This window comes from Triturus cristatus, chromosome 3_1 (assembly GCF_964204655.1).
Source record: "Triturus cristatus chromosome 3_1, aTriCri1.1, whole genome shotgun sequence".
NCBI lineage: Eukaryota > Metazoa > Chordata > Amphibia > Caudata > Salamandridae > Triturus > Triturus cristatus.
The window spans coordinates 662,793,298-662,813,499 of NC_140583.1; the positions used below are offsets into that span (position 1 = coordinate 662,793,298).

The 20,202-nt window shown below is 44.6% G+C and overlaps 1 protein-coding gene across 7 annotated transcripts in view; it reads left to right on the plus strand.

The window, feature by feature from the left end:
- The window catches only part of ZFAND6 (zinc finger AN1-type containing 6), a 181,798-nt gene that overhangs the window by 72,802 nt on the left and 88,794 nt on the right, over positions 1–20,202 (plus strand). For all 7 annotated transcript variants that reach the window (XM_085644702.1, XM_085644703.1, XM_085644707.1 and 4 more), the window contains one exon: positions 19,896–20,004. In XM_085644702.1, coding sequence (XP_085500828.1) covers positions 19,896–20,004 — 109 coding nt within the window. The remainder of the gene's footprint in view (positions 1–19,895; positions 20,005–20,202) is intronic.

A 20,202-nucleotide genomic window follows, 5' to 3' on the forward strand; every position in this document is an offset into this window, starting at 1 on the left:
ATCCTTGTCTCGTGCCCTGTCTAATTACAAACAAATTAGAGTAAGTTACTAACACGCACTTGCGTAGTTGGGGTTGTGTATAATAAGTTGATATGTGTTAGACCTGGCATCTTTTGGCATGTTTCTCCTGTCTTTTTTTGCTTTCTGACCTCCTGGTTTTGACTGTTTTTTCTGGTTTACTGTCTCTGCGCACTTTCTCATAGCTGTTCAGTGTTAAAGTACAAGTGCTCCTATTGTAAATTGGATTATGGATCAGTGTTTCTGTGATTGGCATATTTGATTTACTGGTAAGTCTTGAGAGCCTGTAAATAAAGTGCTGCTAGTGGGCCTGCAGCACTGATTGTGCCACCCACATGTACAGCCTTTCAAAGGGTTCTCAGACCTGCCACTGCAGTGTCTGCGTGCAGTTTTTACTGCCATGTTGACTCTCCCACTTGCCAAGCCATAACCTTCCCTTTTATTACATGCGAGTCATAGTGAAATACCGTATATTTCGTTTTTCATTGTTAAAGGCGATCTGTCCCAAAGGATAGGATGGGGAATACTATCTTCAGAGTATATCTTCCCATTGGGACAAGATAGAAGAATGGAGTTTAGTACGCCTGAACTCAATGTAGAAATTCATCTTTTAGTAAAGATAACTTTTATGATCTGTGTTTTGAAAATACCACTTTTAGAAATTAGGCATTGTATTGCCTAGCCATCCTGTGTGACTCTGCTGCGTTGTGAATTGACTGTCTGGCTTTGGAGTGACGGGCTGGGGATGTGCATTCTCTCCAGACAGCCACTGAGGGGCTCGAGGTGTGTCCTGGTTTTCTTGGATGAGGCTGAGCTGAATGGACCAAGGCTGCATTTAGAGTAGTGGGAGGAGATTTCCTTGCACCTGAATGTGCCTGGTCTGCCTTGGACAAAGCTGTTTCCACATTCTGCCGGGAAGCTGGGACTGAGAGGACCAAACTTGTTTGGACTGAGCACAGACACACTCTGCCCATGAGAACAAAGAGAAACCGAGTATCAATATTGGCCCATAACCCAAAACTTTAGAACTCGCTTGGATCAAGGAACCTGCCAAGAAGAAGAGCTGGAGTACTGCCCCTATGCTGTGTTGCTTTGCTGGGTTGGCCTGCAGTTGCTGCTTCTGCTTTGGGCAGTGAAAGGACTGGAATTAGCTTTCTAAACGTGTCGCTGATTATCTCCAAGGGCTTGAAATAGAGCTTGCCTCCTGTTTATGAAGTCTCAGAGGCAGTAAAGACTTTACTTACCTCTGGGTACTGCCTCTGGAAGCATGGGTTTCAGTTGCCACAGAGAAGTAAAACAGCTGAAACCACCACTGACATCGCTGCGGGCTCCGTGTCCTGAAGGCACTGCTGCACTTCGCACTGCAACCCTGGTCTCACCGACGACTGCCACCGAGCCGCTGCTTGCACTGCGACCTGTGGGCACTGCACTTCGCACCGCCCCACTTCACTCCACCGCCCTGGTCTCTCCGGCATCATTGCCCTCTGACCTTAACACCTGTGACTACACCATGGTATGGGTTCCCCGCTCGTAAGTCATAAGATGCATCGCCACATCCCACACCGCACCTCAACGAGCACAGGCTCACTCTGCTCTGGTCTCACCGACTCCGCTGGACGACCATCACCAAGCCGTTGCCTGCACCGCCACTTGAGTGCACTGCACCCTGCGCTACACATCGCAACCGCAACAGTTGCCACGGCCGGAGCCTCCCGACACAGTCTGCTGGAACCGAAGGTAATGATAATGAGTCTGCTGACACTACCCGAACTGTTGGATTCTGTTTTCAGCACCGCGGTAGCCCCAGACTGAGCTACCGGCTTCAAGGAACTGCATTTTAAAGTTATTCTTGCACAGTGCATATTTTTGATTACTGTATGTTGGCCTTTATCGATTTGGCCTTGTTTGCACAGATAAATATCGGTTATTTTCTAAAACTGGTGTTGTGTCCTTTTGTAATGTTTTCACTGTATTACTGTATGTTCTGTGCAAATGCTTCACACACTGCCTCTGAGATAAGCCTGACTGCTTGTGCCAAGCTACCAAGGGGGTGAGCAGGGGTTATTTCAGTAGTGCATCCCCCTTATCCTGACCAGAAGGAAGGGTAGTTATATGGACAAAGGTGTAAACCATTGCCAACTAGAGAACCCTATTTCTAACAATAAGCGATAAGTAGCGCCCGAAACCCAGCATAGAAAGAGCCTCTCCTAAATCGCCAGTTAAGCAAATCGAAGGCTTTCACTGCATTAAGAAAGATGGTAGCTGAGTGAAGCTAGTGATCCACTCTATATAATATATCCATTAAGGTAAGAAGATTGAATGAGGTAGATCTTTGTGGGATGAAGCCCGAATGATTGGGCAAAACCGAAAATTGCATTAATGGTGGAAGTCTTTGAGAGAGGATTTTAGCAATGATTTTATCTGCATTAGGCAATGATAAAAGGAACACTGGGTGGGGTATTTATTGGGTGTAAGTAATACTGTAATGGTTGCCTTCAACATAGATTGTGGGAGACTCGAAGTCGATGACCGCGGTATACACGTCAAGGCGTTTCGGGGCCAGTATATCAATATATACTTTATAAAACTCAATACGTAGACCGTCTCCTCCAGGGACCTTTCCATTAGGGATACTCATTATAGCCTTCTCAATATCTTCAAGGGTAAATGGAGAGTTCAATAGTTCCCTAGCTTGATCATCCAGCCACGCAAGTGCAACCTGGTCAACGTACATGGACCCATCTACTGAATCCGCTTGAGATGTACGAGCTTATAAGTACTAGTAGAAACTAGAGAACCCGTTCAGTATAGTAGTAGGATGGGTAGTAATGCCCTCTCTCACACAATTAATGCTGGAGAGCCCGGTCGTGCTTGGTGATCCATGCCAGCGTTGTGCCTGGTCTATAGCCTTCACCATATGCCCGCACATGGCCACCTTGGCCCAGGTTTAGCCCTTTCACTTCATTTCTGCAGTGTTTACTGTAGCTGTGCTAAGTGGTACTCCTCCTTATCTAAAGCATACTTCTTTTTAAGGCTTTTGAGGTTTTTTTTATCAGTGACGAGCGTCTACGTATTGATTTAAGCACTCCAGAACATTTGGAGATGTATAGAACGCAGATATATGCTTTCAAAACCTTCCAGATGGTAGCTAGACTAGACATGGAGTTTCTGTTGAGTTGGAAATACTCCAATAAAGCATGCGCTATTTCATTTAAAACTAATTGATCTTGTAATTCCGTGCCTTTTCAGCCGCCAATAGTAGAACGGTACAGGGTGATGTGGCTGGCTGAGGGTGAGTTTCACTGGAGAGTGATCAGATAGTGTATGAGGGAGTATGACTACATCCTGTGTCTGTAATATTAGTATGTCCGAAATTAGCCACATAACTTATTTATTTAAGAGTTGTTTTTTGTTTGCGAGTTTTTGGAGGGATAAGAAGTAGAGGGTTAGTGCTCCTGATATTCCTGGTCTGCCCAGCTTTGTTGAGTGTGGAGGCCAGGTAGGCAGGTTTGCCATGTGTAGAGCTTTGTGGTTGAGACCAGCAGTTCTGAAGCCGGCACGCATTTCGATTGGGAGCCATTTTAACTCTGAGAACAGGGGAGATGTGTTCTTGTTTCTTTACTCCAGTGACCATTCTGGCTGCTGCATTTAGAGTTGATCTGAGGGGAGCTAGGTGATATTTTGCTGTGCCTGTGAGAGTAGCGTTCCAGTAATCCATTCTGGACAGAACCAGGGATTGCGTGGCCTGTTTAAGGTCATTGGGAGGTATAAAGGTTTTATTTTGTGGAGCAGTTTTAGGATGAAGAAAGCACTCTTTTTTTTTTTTCTTTTTTTTTTTAATGATTTTTATTAGCAATTTTCACAAAATTATATTATATAATATTTACATAAGCCCCCCCACCCCACCCTTGGACTAAGATATTACTTCACATCATACCCATCCACAAGAGAAAAAAAACAATTCGGTAAGTCTATAAAATAATACAGCATGTATTGTCAACATCTAAATAATTACTATAATAATTATTCTCCCAACTAAGACCATATTGTAGACCAAGCATTTTTAGGTGTGATCTAGTTGCCAATGTAATAGCGGACCCCAGATCTGCATCCCTCTTCTCTTTTTTTCTCCTCTTTAGTTTTATATATGGCCACTTCCAGAGTACAAATTGCTAGTAATCTATTTCTCCATTGTACAAAAGCCGGTGAGGTAGCATCCAGCCACGCTGAAGCTATACAGAGTCTGAGGACGGCCATGGCTACCAAAATAAGACCCTGGATATGATTAGGTCTTTGATTATTAGATACTCCTAGCACAATTTTCTCTCGAGTGATAGATATATTAACTTGGAAAATTTCAGAAAGGAAGTCGGAGATTTCTTTTATCAAACCTGATAGTTTGTCGCATGAGGCAAACATGTGGATCATGTCGGCAGCACCCGTTGAGCAAGGTGTGGTCTTACATCACAATTTATCAAAGCCATGCAAGGACCCAGGAGCCAGCGTTATGATCAATGGGACACTTTCAGAGAGATTTAAGATCACTAGGGGAACGAGACAGGGGTGCCCATGCTCTCCCCTGCTATTTGAAGTCTATATAAATGCGTTCATACGGAAACTAGAAAACCATCTGTTAGTGACTCCGATAAAGGCATTTAATATCGATACAAAAATCCTAGCGTATGCCGACGATATTGCCATAGTTACCTTCAATCCTATGCAAGCAATGGCAGCGATAGAAGAGGAAGCGAATAGCTTTGGTAAGATCTCCGGATATAAGCTGAACTCATCTAAAACACAGATAGTCATTAACGATAACCTAAAGATGGTTGACTATAGAGTAACGGAACATGCTGTCTACCTAGGAGTTGATATAACTGCAAGCATTGATAGTATAGTGAGCTTAAATTTAGACCCACTGGTTAAACACACTAAGAAAGAACTAACCCGACTTGACAACCTACATCTTACTATTGGCGGGAGATGCAACGTTATCAAAATGATATTTTTACCTAGATTCTTGTATCTCTTTCGCACAATATGCCTGGAGTTCACTCCCCAACAGTTCAAAAACATAGAGAATATTTTTTCCAGGTTTATTTGGGGTTATAAGAGACCTCGCAGAGCACTTAAATGGCTTATGCTGCCCAAAGAAAGAGGCGGACTCGGAATGCCTAATTTTAAGTTATACTATTGGGCTATGGTAATTAGATATAGTATCGTGCTTTTATCAACAGAAGACGGGCACAACTCCGTTAGCATCGCTCCACAAGAATTGATCCTAGGGATAGGCTGTGAGGGTTGTCTTTGGCGACACATGAACGACAACTATTTTAAGAAAGTAAAACTTAAGACTATCTCCAATATATATAAAGTTTGGATTAATGTAAGAAAACTGCTAGGACTGAGCCGTTTTTCATGTTATACCCCAATTAAGCTTAATTATGACCTACCCGCTTTATTCCATGACACATGTATGTCGAGATGGATCGAAAATGGCATTCAGCATCTAGGCTGTTTTCATAACTCTAGTGGCCTAAAAACTTTCTCTGATCTACAGACTGAATATTCTATCAATCATAAAGACTTTTTCAAATACTTGCAGATTAGGGATTTTTTGCAAAAAAAAACAGGGGGTCGTGACAAATTTCAAAATAATATCCTACTAGATACTATATGTAGACCAAATACGCCTAAAATTGGGGTCATCTATGAACTTCTTAGGGATAAACTCCCTGATGACTTGGGGAAAACACCTAATGCAGTGGCAGACCTCTCTTGCAATTCAACCGAATATTCATCTGCGAGCATATGAATTATCACAAGTGTGCTTAATGTCTATAAATCTCCAGGCACAATTTTATAAAACTTTCTTCTCCCTTTATTATACACCATATAAGATTGCAAAATGGACAGTAGGAAAGGGAACAACCTGTCCACGTTGCTCAACGGGTGCTGCCGACATGATCCACATGTTTGCCTCATGTGAAGAAAGCACTCTTAGCGTTGTTCTTAATATGTTTGAGCAGGTCTAGTTTATGGTCCAGAGTGATCCCTAGTGATTTTATGGAGTTGGCCGGGATAAGATTGCAGTTGAGAGCATCAATGGTTTTTAGCCATTCTGTGATTTGGGGGGGGGGGGCTGCTCCTTGTTGGATATGAGAAGGATTTCCGTTTTATCTTGGTTGAGTTTCAGGTGGTTGTGGGGTAGCCTGTGTTGACTTTTCTTAGAGTATCATTAAGTCTTTGAGTGTCACCAATGGAGCAATTTTCTAGGTAGATCTGAGTGTTGTCTGCATGGAGGTGGAAGGGGATGTTGGCTTTTTTGAGTAAGGTGGTGAGGGGCTCCATGTAAATGTTGAACAGTGAGGGTGAGAGAACTGATCCTTGTGGGACGCCCCTGCTTATGGGGTGCAGGTCAGACGTGAAGGTTTTGATTTTTATTCTTTGGGGGCGGTTATGCAGGAAGGAGGTTAACCACTGTAGGACCACATCTTCTGCTCCAACCTTTCTTGGAGTACATTGATGAGCAATTTGTGGTCTACTGTGCCGATAGGTCCAGGAGTAGGAGTAGGCAGCATCGGTCTTTATCGAGTGATTTGTAGACATCATCTGTGACATTCAGGATAGCTGTCTCTGTGCTGCAACCTTTCCTGAAACCCAATTGATGAGGGTCTAGAAGGATGTTGCTGTCCATGTGATGGGTAAGTTGAAGGAGAACACATTTGTCTAGTATTTTGGCTAAGAATGGGAGATTAAAGACGGGCCTGAAGTTGAGATCGTTTGGGTCAGAGGCTGTTTTTTTCAGTAATGGTGTGACTGGGCCGAATTTGAGACAGTCTGGCATGCTTCCGGTTTCAGGGAGCTATTTATAATCTTTGTCCAGAGCGGGGCTAGGGTGAGTTTGAGCTTTTTGGCCGGTTGGGCTGGGATAGGGTCCTCCATGTGTAACAGGGGTTGGATCTGGTAGTCACTTAAATAATTGCTGTTTTCGGAGATGGATTTGAACGATTTCCAGTTGTTTGGGGGAGGGGGGAGGGTTGCCTGGGTGGGTTGTTGTCGTCTTTGCAGGAGGGTGGGCTTTCGTTGGGTGGGCGGAGGTGGTTATCCAGGAAGAGCTCAATCTTGGTGATTTTATCGTTAAAGAAGTTGTCAAAGTTCTCACATAGATCTTTGGAAGCCTGCACTGCGATTGAGGAGGGCTTGGATGTTTGTTGTCTAATGAGATTAAAGAGTTCTTTGGGATGATTTTTGGCGTTTAGTGCACCACAGAAGAAGGATGTGCTTTTTAGGTCCCGCTAGCGTAGGCTGTGCGCATGCGCAGTCTCGCTGGCGAGGTTTAATGATATGGGGACTTTTTTAGTAAAGGGCACTAAGCCCCGCCCCTCTTTTCCATTGGCTGGCGTTACTGTTTATGCTAAACGGTGGCCAGCCTTTGGAAAAGAGCTCCTTCTGACGTATTCGCTTGGCTTTTTCCGCCGTCCCATTTGGACGGCCTCGCCTGCTTTGCGTTCGTCGCAAAAGGTTTCTTATCTTTATGGGGCCAAACACATGGCCCCATTAAAATAAGAAACAGGCGACGCCGTCCAAGTGGGACGGCAGAAAAAGGCAAATTAACTTTGATGGTTAGTGCAATGCATAAATATACATACACACGCACATTTAAAAAACAAAGTCCAAATGTTTTACAAAAGTGAACACAAACAGTTTGTCTCGATATATTGCAAAAGGGGAAATAAACTCACGTTTGACCTCGTGGCAACATAAAGGCCTGTTATGCTTTTATTTTTAATTCCGTACAAACTGGCAAGAGCTTGATAAAGAAGTTTGACGTTCTTTTTAAATTCTCCGCGTTCCAGTTCTGAAGGAACAACAACTTCAGCACCTTCAGGACAAGACTCGAACGCATGGCCGGGGGGGGGCAGAGGGGGCGTTCTCGCTTGCCGCTTTCAATTTAGCAGCCGCGCTTGTGTTTTTTTTTTGTATACAGCGCTACCTTCCTGGCTGGGAAGGCGTCTGTGCTCTAAAGTGAGGTAAGGCCATATCTGGGAATGTGGGTGACGGGTGGGTGAGAGTGCGCCTCGAATCACGGCTGCACATAAGGGGGTGGTGGAGATGTACAGTGTCTCCGGCAGAGTGTGTACCCTCACCACTTGTTCTTTATTGAGGCGGGACAATGGCGAATTTACAGTGCCCCGGGGGCACAAGGAGGGACCGACTAGTGTGCTCCTGTACTAGCACGTAGTCTACGAACCCGGGAATCTGAAAACTCAGTCGAAAGGGACAAGCACTGTGGGAGCTCGTTTCCTCTGGCTTTCCACGCCCCTCACTTCCATCGGCTACACACTGCGCTCTGCAAACTATAGCATGTATTAATTAATTGATACATTCAATCTCGTGATTGCCATATATGCAATTGGCCGATGCCGACTCTGCAGAGATCTTCACAAGCGAAATCATGGGTCCCTATTGCAACAGGTTTGGCTCATCCTTTCATCCGCCTGAGATAATAAAAACAAATAGGACCACCTGTTGGGCAATATTAACATATCAAAGCCATATAAGGGGTGCTCTATAAATCATCATCGCCATAGCAGCGGTCAGTGGTTCCTGGACAGAGGTTGAGGTCTGCGCTTCTCCTTGGAGCCTGGACCATCCTGCTCTCCCCACCCCAGCCTCTCACCGCCGAGGGGCCCTCTGACGCGGGACCGTCCGGTGTCTCCTGGGTCTGGGAACTTTATTTTTGTCCGTGACCCCCACTCAACTCAGGGCTCTATCGTAATCTGTCAATCCTGGATAATCCTGCCATGTTGGGCTACACCGCCTACGTGAGGCCTGCGCACGCAGGCAGAAGAGCACACAGTTCGACAGACATGCGCAAACTTGCACTGTTCTGTGGTCCTCAGTGGGCTTTTAAATCTCTTAGGAAGCATTTTGTGAGGGCTCTGGGCAGATATCAGTCCCTCAAATCAAGCATCCGGTCCCTGTAAGGTGTCGTGTTTGGAGACATTTCAGTGCAAGGCGGGTGAATGAATTCATGATGCGCGAATGCCAGGCGCGACACCACCAGCGGGGGCATCTTGGTGCTAAAATGCGCAATACACTTTGAATGACTGACACGGGGTGGGGCGTAGTACTGGGGATTCGTTGGGTGGCGTGATGGGGGAACGGGGGCGGCTGGGAGGAATAACATGGAATGCTGGTGAAGGCAAATGGCTTGAAGGACGAGGTGGCGATGAGGCACAGAGTGGAGGACTAAAGGATCTATAGGACTTAGCATAAAGGTAGGAGCTCTGGGGTAAGGGCATGAGGTGGGGTTCATGGGATGAGGTGGGGTTCATGGGATGAGGTGGGGGTCATGGGATGAGGTGGGGTCATGGGATGAGGTGGAAGACTTGGCATTGAGGTGGGTGTCTGGGGTATAAGGTGGTTGAATGAATGCCATCCCCCATTAGATGGGGGCTTGGGTGAGGCTGAGTGCTTTGGGGTACCTGAAAGATTTCGGAGACTGAGGAGAGGTGGCGGCTTTGGGGTGTGGTAGAGCACGGGTGGGGTGATGAGTCTTTTGGTCAGGGGCTCTTGTAAATTGGATGGCGTGCTACACGAACAGTGCTTGAACTGGAAGTATAAAACTGTACCTCCTCACTGCTCTAGTACAGCCGTTTACTACTGGGCAGTGCAGGTGCTCTCCTATTTAAAGCACTGCAGCCCGGCTAAGAAGTGCCGGTGTCCGTCCTCACAGATGGAACAAGTGCCCGCGCACTCAAAGTCCTGTCAGCGGAGATGGCCCCTCGCAGCCGATGTGTAAGAGGGCTGGGCAGGGAGTCACAGGCTTCCCGACAGTCACGATATATCACGAGGTGGTCGCCTGTTTGAGGTCAGAGGTGGCTGCCTGTAGGCCCTTGAGCCCCCCGCCATATCACGATTTCAGACTCTCCGGTGAAGTGTGCGCGTGCCGAACGTGAGACCTAACCTCTTACTTGAACAAACTGAACGACAATAAATAATATACATTTGTTATACTGGGATGTATTATCTCTAAAATAAAGGACAGGTGGCGACCTCCACGTCCCCAGATGACACCTGCTCGTCCCTCCGAGCCCGGGGGTTACATGCGCCAGGGAGAAACAAGGCCTTGGCACGTGGTACCGAACTTGAACATGATCTGTTTCTTATTTAACAGTCTTGAGACACGCCACTGTTACCAATTCATGTCTTCGCAAACAGCAGCCAACTGTTAACACACCAAAGCGCCAAATCTCTGCTAATTCCAGAGTGCTCCTCTTGGTGAATGCGAGCCTCGCTGCGCCAACTCACCGATGCCATCTGCACCCCTTTGTGCAGGTCTTGCCTGCCTGGCACCTCCCTATTAGTAACTCTTCGTCTCAGGGGTATTCTTCGTACAAAAATTCACTTCAGATACGAGGCTGGCCACCGGATCGGAGAGAAAAGTAGAATTTTAAGTGTGCCGGGTCGCCTGGGTCTCAGACCCGGTAGTAATTAAAAACACACCTTGAAAAGAGTCATTGTCGGGCCCTATATTCATGTCCTGAACTCTACTATCAAAAACACTGGTCGATTTCTGAACAATGAACTTTTAAAAACGTTAATGGTAATCCATATCAGCTATTTAGTTCATGTTTATAATACACACATTTCTTAAGAGTTATGCTGTGTTTCTGTATTTTATCAATAGCATATTGTTATTGTATAGTGCATATTTTGAACTGAGTCTCGTTCAGGGGTTTATAGCAGGCCACGATTGAGAGCTCTGGAGTGGGGGCTTAAGGCAGTGCAATAGGTCTCGCATATACGTGCGTTTGAGCTATTGACATTGCAAATGATAATGCCTTTTATTTTTGTTTTTGTTTTTAAAACATAAATATAAGGCATAGTCATTTACAATGCCAAAAGCTTAAAGTCGCACCCTGTTTCCCGCTCTGTGTTTTTTCCTATACAAACAAATACATTTGTATGATCCTTGTCTTCCTCACCATGGTCCCCTATTACTTTGAGGTGTGGTATTCCTCTGAGGTGTAAAACATGCCTGTGCCGTGGAAAATTGGCGAAGGAGGATATCGAAGTCCAACCTGCTTCTAAAAGTTCCTTTTATGGGCAGATGAGGGCACAAAGGCAGAGGGAAACAAAGCTATTTGTCCAAGATCATATAATCTAGGCGGTGTATAGATGCCGCGATTAGAAACCACGTGGTATCACCACTCCAGGATGGAATCAACATCCAGTAGAGTCCATTCGCCACATCCTGGGAGACTCTGCCTGAATGGAATATATTTCTGCCCATGATTGGAGGGGCTGGCTATACGACTGCTGTTACCGGGATATTTAATCAGTGCCTAGACCACATCCCCCCCCCCCCCTCCCATCGCTCTTACTTGCTCAATCCCCCTCATGCAGTTTACTCTCTCCTGCCCCTACTGTCTTTCTTTGCGATTCTTTTGACAACACTTTTCCTCCATTATTTTTCCGCTTTTCACCTCTCCTTCCTCTTTTCTGCTCGCGATTCGTTTTCTGTGCTGACGCCTTATAGATTTTTCTCCTCACAAACGTCACTGTCCCTTCTAATTTCTTTTCCTAATCTTAATTTATTTCATTTCTTGGTTTAAGCCTGCCCTTCTCCTTTCCTGCCTAATTTAATTTAGTTCTATGCCCCTTGTATTTTTGCCATTCTCTTTCCATGTTGTAGTTCTATTGAAAGAACATTTTCTACCAACATTAGCACGGACCTGTAGGTTTTTTTTCCCCTATGTTAACTCTATGCATAGTGTTGTGCCAACCCGAGGCCAGGAAAGGGACTGGCTTCAGTCCTGTGCGTGGAGGATCCCCTCTAAACCTTTTGGCGGATGATGAGATGTACTCCTAAAAGTAAAGGTGGGAATGATTGCCTCACCGTCCGAGCACTCCGGAATTAAACGCGCTCCTGCACTTTACTGCATAAAGAAACACTATACAATAAAGGACACTATACCAGCGAGTTAGTATGTGCTACTAATGCAGTGCCCTTGCCTCTGTTCCCTGCCTAACCAAAGGACACCTGTGGCCTCTGCACCGTGTAGACTGCTTTTTAGAGGTCAACTTCACAAACAAAATTTCACTAGATGTGACTGAGAGGAAAATCAAGTTCTCCAGGGAGGTCAAAATACCCTTGGATAGTTTACAAACTGTCCTTGTCTGCCGTTGGCTTTTAAGGTGACAGCTTCACGTCCCTCATGTCTGTATTTTGTGTAGGAGAAGTCTTGAGTGGATGGAAGGAATGGTTGGAAAACTGGTAGATCAGACAAAGAATCACCCAATTGTATCCTGTTTTGGCTCCCGCCTTGTTGTGGGGTGGGGTGTGTGTGATAGTGTTCTATGTTATGGTGTCATCCGAGTCTTACTACACGCAGCTGGGGGAACATGCTGCATGCATGATCATGCCCCTTGTAAGCACGTGCACACAAAGGTGGAGGGGTTTATTTAAGGCACAGGGAGAGATGGTGCATATCTCTGAAAAACTGTCTGAGTCTTGTTGGCTGTTTGGATACTTACCGTACATTCCTATGAGCAATAGGTCTCACTTATGACACAGCTCTTGACTTTGTCAATGTTTTCAGTCCTCTTGTGCAGCAGCGCGGCTGCTGTGCAGTATGACAAAGTAAAAAAATCAAGCATTTGCAATGCAATAGGTCTCGCATTTGTGAGAGTTTAAGCTATTGGCATTGTAAATGACCATGCCTTTTATTTATGTTTGAAAAACCAAAACATAACATTGTCATTTACAACGCCAATAGCTGTAACATAAACAAATGCGAGACCTATTGCATTTCCAATGCTTGTTATATTTCCTGCGTTCAGTTTTTAGTTGATCGAGGTGGATTGTGGACAAGTGTTTCGCCAGAGTCTTTCTGCAGCTCATAGTTGTTGTCTTTCAGAGTTTAGGTCTGTGTTGAACCACGATATCGATGGAATGTTCCTGACATTTTTTTTGTTTCAGGGGAGCTATTTTGTCAAGTATGGAAGTCCTTGTTGCATTGTAGGGTGAAGTAAGTTCTGTTGTGGAAAGGTCGCATACGGTGGAGGGAAGGAGTGCACTTACCCTTTCTTCTAGGACGGCGAGGGGGATCTGTCTAAGGTTTCTCACCCAGTGAGGGCTTTCTTTTGTGCTAGGGAGGCACTGGGTCTTTTGATTGATGTGAAATAGGATGATGTGGTGGTCTGACCAGTCGACAGTGAGAATTTGGTCAATAGTGACTGTGTCTTTGTGTGCTATGATGGCATCCAGGATTGACCCTTTGTTATGGGTTTGCTCTGCAGTGTTGGATAAGATTATTATTGCAAATAAGTTCAGTCATGGATTGGATCAGAGAGTTATTTTCATCATTCCAATGTAGGTTGAGGTCCCCTAGTATTATGATGTTCGAGTCCGAGAGTGAGCAGTGTGTTATCAGGCCGGAAAGGTGTTCTCCAATTGATGGAGTGTTGCCTGGCGGATGGTAGAGAAGATGGCAGTATAGCGTTTTGTTGTCAATCGTCTTAATGGTGGAGGTTAGGTAGTCAAATGAGTTACAATTGAAGGAGTCCATTACGGAGATGTTGCTCTTGTAGATGATTTCAATACCCCCGGCATTTTTTGGTTACTATAAAAGATTCTGTTTCAGCATCCTCCTCTTGCTATTAAGATGTATTACAGAGTGCACACCTTGCTTGCAAACTGATGTTACCAGTAACTTATTTCTATTTAAGTGGTATGCATTGGACACGGTTACTGATGAAAGAGCAGAACGCTAAGCATAAAGAGCTGCTGCAGCCATTACCTTTTCTAGTGGCTCTGCGCATTGTTCCTATGGCATTCACTTAACCATACTGTGCTGTTGAAGAAAAGTAAATGTTCTAAGAAACCACCTTTGTTTAGGAAACAGTTCAGACAAAGGAGAGTTGTGATAGAATATTCATGTAAATGGCAGTGGACCAAAGAAAGGGAGTGGCAGTGGTCCTGCTTGACCTCTCAGCGGCCTTCAATATCATTGATCATAGATTGCTGTTGGATCGCCTTTCCAGGCTCTGGTTGATGGGCACAGCTTGAACATTACTGAAATCATTTCTCGAGGATCGTGGGCAGTAGTCAGTATGGACCGTTTTTCCTCCAACCCGTTCTCACTTCCGTATGGTGTCCCACAGGGCTCTGCTCTTAGTCCAACCTTTTTAATGTAAATATCTCCCCACTGCTGTCCTCCTAAAAAGATTCAGATTCTCTCCAACCTCATATGCAGCTGACACGCAGATTGTTGTCTCAGTGGCAAAAGACGATAATAACACTGGCCTTAGATTCAGTTGCTCATACTAGCTTTCAAGCTTCAGATCTATCATATCCATCCATAGTTTAACTCTGTAAAGACAGAAGTATTACTGTTTGAAGGCCAAACCTCTTTTTGGACTCCATGCTGGCCACAGGACCTTGGCCCTCTACCATCTCCAGTAAAGAAGGCTCGCAATCTGGGGTTCTTAATGGATAATAAGCTATCATTTTCTGATCACATTATCTCAATGACTTCATCCTCTTTTTATACCTTGAGGACCATTAAAAAGACACTACCTTTGATCCCATGTCATCATCAAAAAACTCTTGTGACATCCGTGATTAAGACAAAATTGGACTACTGAAATGGTTAATTTCTCTCTGCCAACTAAGTGGTAATAAATAGATTACAAACCCTTCAGAATGCAGCTGCTAGGCTCCTGTACAAAATCCCCAAATATCATTCAGCCGCAAAGGCTATAAGACCATTGCATTGACACCCGATCAGACTTGGAATGACTTTTAAAGTACTTTGCATCACCTACAAAACGCTACCCTGTCAGGGCCCTCTTCTTTTTTTTTTCAACAGAGCTTTGTACATTTTATTTTTATTTATTTTTAGAGTTTTCTTTAGCGCGAACAAGACCCAGAATAGGGTATCAGAGTGCTACAGAGTAACCAATTTAAGGCAGTTTAGTAGGGTCCTAACAGATGGAGATCTGGCATATATGAAATTTGGATAAGTACAATTAGATAAAAACTTGTTACGTAGACATAGGTAGTTCAGTTGCGGTGCATTAGAAGAAGTTAAAGTACAAACCATATTTAGCGAGGCAGTCCTCATAAGGTATCATAAAGACGAGTTTAGTATAGCAGATAGATATGTTGTAAGCGGGATGTAATCGAAAGTGGAAACTTCCTCAGGAGTCAGATCTTGTGATCGTAGAAATGGGGAGAGTCACTCTGAGAGGGCATGTCGAAAGGTTATCTGTTGAAGATTATCGAGAGGTCTTGCCTAGCTATTGCGATAGCAATCGCTATGCGAGACTCTAGTAAAGGGGCATTTCAAAGTGCTCCCAAAAGTGGATTGCAAGGCGAGCACGCGCACAATCACGTGCATCGTGCCGCCATGCAATCCACTTTTGGGAAGCGCTTCAGCCCACTGGCGCGTGCACCTACTTCAAAGGGTCCGCTCCCCCGCCTGGAATGCGCTCCCCCTCCCCTTGCCGCTTCAAAGCCCGCGTTTAGCGAGATTAAAGTGACACTTCAATCTGGGCGCGAGACTGACGTACAGCAGCGCGCGGGGAGCTCGAGCCCACGGGAAGACACACGCTATTTTGGTCTACCTTGTTGGTGATGTGCCAAGGAAAGATGATTTTTGGGAACTCGCACTTGTGGCTTCTTTCCGAGGCAAGACTTGTGATATTTGATGTTCATGATCTCAATTATTCTTGTTATGTTTTCTAATCACTGCTGATAGATGGTCATAGCACTTTCGTGTGTATTACACCTGTCCAGTCTCGGCGTCGGCTCGGCATCCTGTGATTCTGGGCAAGCAACTTCATCTTCCCGTGCTTACCTTCTTTATAGCTTCAATACAACAAAACACAAACCATATAAACTGCTCTCACTGACACAGACTTCTTTGTCCATGCACCCTTATTTCTTTTAGCATTTACGTGTGTGTGCATTTCAAAGACTTTCCTGGATAAGGGTAGCCTGATGACAAATGTTACTTTTCTCAGCAATAAAATGCACATTGAAACTTAAAGGAACTGCTCACACTGCCACAGACTCCTTGGAGCGCGCACCCTTCTTTCTTTAGCAACTACGTGAGTGCGCATTTGAAAGAGCTTCCAAGATAAGAGCAGCTTGATGGAAACTGTTACCCACAATTATACTGATGTTAACTGCAAAGTAAAACCTCATTCTTACCAACAACGGCGCAGGGCTTTCATTTTAGCACCCGGCTGTGTGTCACTTGGAGAGGAGTTACTATTTTAACCACTGTCAGAATTTGGGGAGTTTGAAATCTGTTTGGATTAACCAGGATTCACGTGACTGCCAAGTAGGTTGCGACATGTCCATGCTGTGTTTCACTCAACCATACGTTGTATTTCTGGACTAGCACTTTTACTTTTACTTTTGAACACCACAAAATTGAGCAGTTCCACCAATTTTAGCGCTGTTAGGAGGAAAACCGTGAATTACTGCACTTTTATAGCAAAGTTGCAGCGAATGGACCCCATGGCCTTTGACCATGACCTATGCTTCCACTGTAAAACTCAACAGCAATTGGTACGCTGTGGGCTACTCATGACCCGGTGCCACTGCACCTGCTGCACTAACAATAGCTACACCCTGGCTGACTGATGACGTCATGTATGCCATGGCATGGAACATGCACAGGTACATTCTGGTATGTTGTCTATGATGTCAGCTAAACAAGCTTCAGCTGTCTGGATGAACTGTTTGTCCCCATTTGAAATGAGCGCAAAATTGTTTGTCTGTGGGAGCCATTTATTTTCCGGCTGTATGCGCTTTTGTCGTACCGCAGTGCCAAAAACATACAGCTCCCTAGGGTGGAAAAGGCAGTGGTGCGCCCCTTAACAATCTGTCACCCAGGAGGCTTAAAGGGCAGAGCAGGCAACTTTAAAACTGGAGACCCAGGTTCTAATCTCGGAGTCAGCTCATCAACCTGTGATTCGGGGCAAATTACATCATCTTCCCGTGCCTACTACAAATGAATGTGTCCTCGTGTACAGCTTCAATACAAAAAAAAGTAGAATTTACAACAAGCATTGAAAATGCAATAGGTCTCGCCTTTGATTAAGTTTAAGCCATTTGCTTTACTAATGGTATTGTATAGCAAAGCAAATGGCTTTAACTTAATGAAAGGCGAGACCTATTGCATTTTTAATGCTTGTTAAATATTGTCGAAGAGATTCTGATGCGCGGAGGGAGTGAGTTGGATTCTTGGTGCAGCTCCTGAGAATGCTCTATCATATGTTTTTATTCTTGCTGAATCATGAAGGTTTTAGGAGAACATTGTCGGAGCTCCTAGTGAGTCTGTTTCCTCCCGATATCGTAAGTTTCTGGGATAAGTATGGGGGGGTGTTTGTAGTGTAAGGCTTTGTGTGATGCAGGCCATCTTTAGATGTATTCTCGCTTCATAAGGCAGCCATTTGAGGGCCTTCAGGTGTGGCGAGATGTGGTCAAATTTTCTAGAACCTGTTCAGTCTTGCGGCTGCGTTGAGACAAACATTTAAAGGGGCTGTTGAGATATTTGGATGACCCGATAAAGTTGTACATCCGTATTCTAGCCTAAAGGTTACTAATGCCTGAACTGCAGATTTGAGGTCCGGATTCTCGATGAATGGGTTCATTTTTCTGCGATAGCCGAGGTGAAAGCGGGCATTTTTAGCTAGGATGTTGATGTGTGTTTGCATATTTAGGTTCTTATCCAGCGTGATTCCAAGCGATTTGGTGGAGTCCACTGGGATCGGAGAATAATTTAGAGCATTGATCCACTTGGTCCAATCCTCTATCACCGAAGAGTTTTTTGGAGGGGAAATTAGAAGGAATTCAGTGTTTTGCGAGTTTAGCTTAAGGTAGTTGGTAATTAACCAGGTGACGGTCTTTTCATCATCTTGATCTCCAGGGGAAGTGATCTTGATATACAACTGTGTGTCATCCACGTACATGTGGAAAGAGATATTCGCCTGCTGTAATATTTGTTGGGGGTTCGACATAGAGGTTGAATAGAGCAGGGGATAAGGTAGAGCCTTGTGGTACTCCTTAATAGATTGGGGGATGGAGGAGATAGATTTTTATTCACCATAAACCTTTGTGTCCTGTTTTCTAAGAAGGCTTTGAACTGTTGAAGGACTGTGCCCGATAGACCCATCCTGTTTCTAGCCTGTCCAGTATTTTGCTGTGGTTAACAGTATCGAAGGCGGACGAGAGGACTAGCAGCACTAGCAGACAAATTTAATTATGGTCAAAAACAAGTAGGACGTCGACTACAATATGTTGAATTGCCGTTTCGGTGCTATGCTCGGGTCTGAATCCTGATCGGCAGTCGTCCAGTAGCTTGAAATCTGTGATGTGTTGATATACCCCAGGCAGGACTTTACGTTCAGCCACAGCCAAGTTTTAGTGGGCAACCTGGGGAGAAAAGAGCATTTTTTGGGGAGCCCCAAAAGGCTGGAACATCAAGGAAACGCCTACATACTTGCCTTCAGGACACTGTTTAAGACCTGGCTATTCACATCCCTGTAGATTCCCCTCTTTGAGGGCCACATCCTACACCAGTAATGTTTTAGGACAGTGCCAAGACGCCTCCGGGTATTCGAGCACTTTAGAACAGAACATATATATTTTACATCATTTGTTTATTACCGGAAATGTTTTTCGTGGAATCATCTCTATGAAGACATTGTGACAACTAAGGGTGTGAGAAGTAACTTCTTTTAAAACTGGCATATTTTGAGAATCCTTGTCCATGCAATTTCCCCATATATCTGCAAGGTTCATTCTTTGTTTTCTAAAGAACCTTGTATATTTTCAGAAATCACCTTCTGGTCCTCTGGGTGGGTTCCTCTTATTCTTACCAAACGTATTCCTCTAATTAAGAAATAATTATTTTAGTTTAGCCATTTGAAAAAGTAATTCCTATTTTAGGTTACTTCGGAGATTTTAGGTTCTGTTTAGAGAGAACATATCACTTCAGACACCCATGACGGACAAAAGTAAGTGTTCCAAGTATGTAAGTAAGCACTGGTAATTTATTAGCGATGCACACCTGTAATAGACCGCTTGTTCGGGTGACATTAGCCATTTGCTGGATGAATCTCTTTGTAAAGATTCAGCTTTTGGGCCAGGGGCAGTCTTCCATATCGAGCACCAGTAAAGAAAGCAGGTAGCATATAGGAAATCAACAAGAAGTAAGTTATCTTCAAATTCTTGTTCTTACGAACAGTCTACAGAGGGCATAACGGGCGCTACCTTTGTATGCTGAAGGGAACGTGTAGGAACTGAGCTTCAAAGATAGCTGTTGGATAATAGGGGACACACCAGAGTGCAAGAAAGGAAAGCTTGCAGTCTGGCCTTGTCATAGTTGTTAGGGACTGCATCTTACATGGAATCCTGTTTCTATTCCAGTCTGCAGCATATGCATTCCAAACCAATAGCCCTAGATCAAGCCCCATTAAATCACCAAGAGGTTGAAGTTTCTTTATTTTGCTTCATAGTGGTTAATGCAGCTGCTGGCCCAGGTGGAGTGAAATTTGGGTCCAGTTCACAGCCCTGTCAAATGCCCAGATCTGAATTACAAACCTGATTAGGGTGTTTCACCTCAGCATGGACCTTGCTAAGTATTTTTTTGACCGCCTGAAGATACTTGCTCCAAATGTTATTTCTTGACTTCAAGATTGTCTGGCATTGTTGTGTGCTTGTGGGGTAGGCATACTAGCTCACTGTTATCAAAACAGTAGCACCAACGCCACACACTCACTCACCCACACATATTCTCACCCACACACTCACCCTGCATGTTAACTCAATATAACTTTTGCCTTCACAGCGTCCCCTGTCGTTTCCATACCAGAATCTTCCCATGTTCCAAGTTCGGATGACAATACGCAGGAAACGCCTTCTACAGAAACCCTGACCCCTGCACCTTTACAACCCACGTAAGTCTGTAATCTACTGTCCTTCTATTATGCAGCAGGTCGACCAGCACTAATGGTTTATTCATGCGGGGAAAGGAGCCCTGAACTGTAGGCTAGAAGGTGGAGGAAAGACAGCAGGAGTTCCTAGCATTAAGGCTACAGTTTTAACAAGTTTGGATTTAACTAAATGGAAGCAAGTGTTAAGTGTTGTTTTATCAT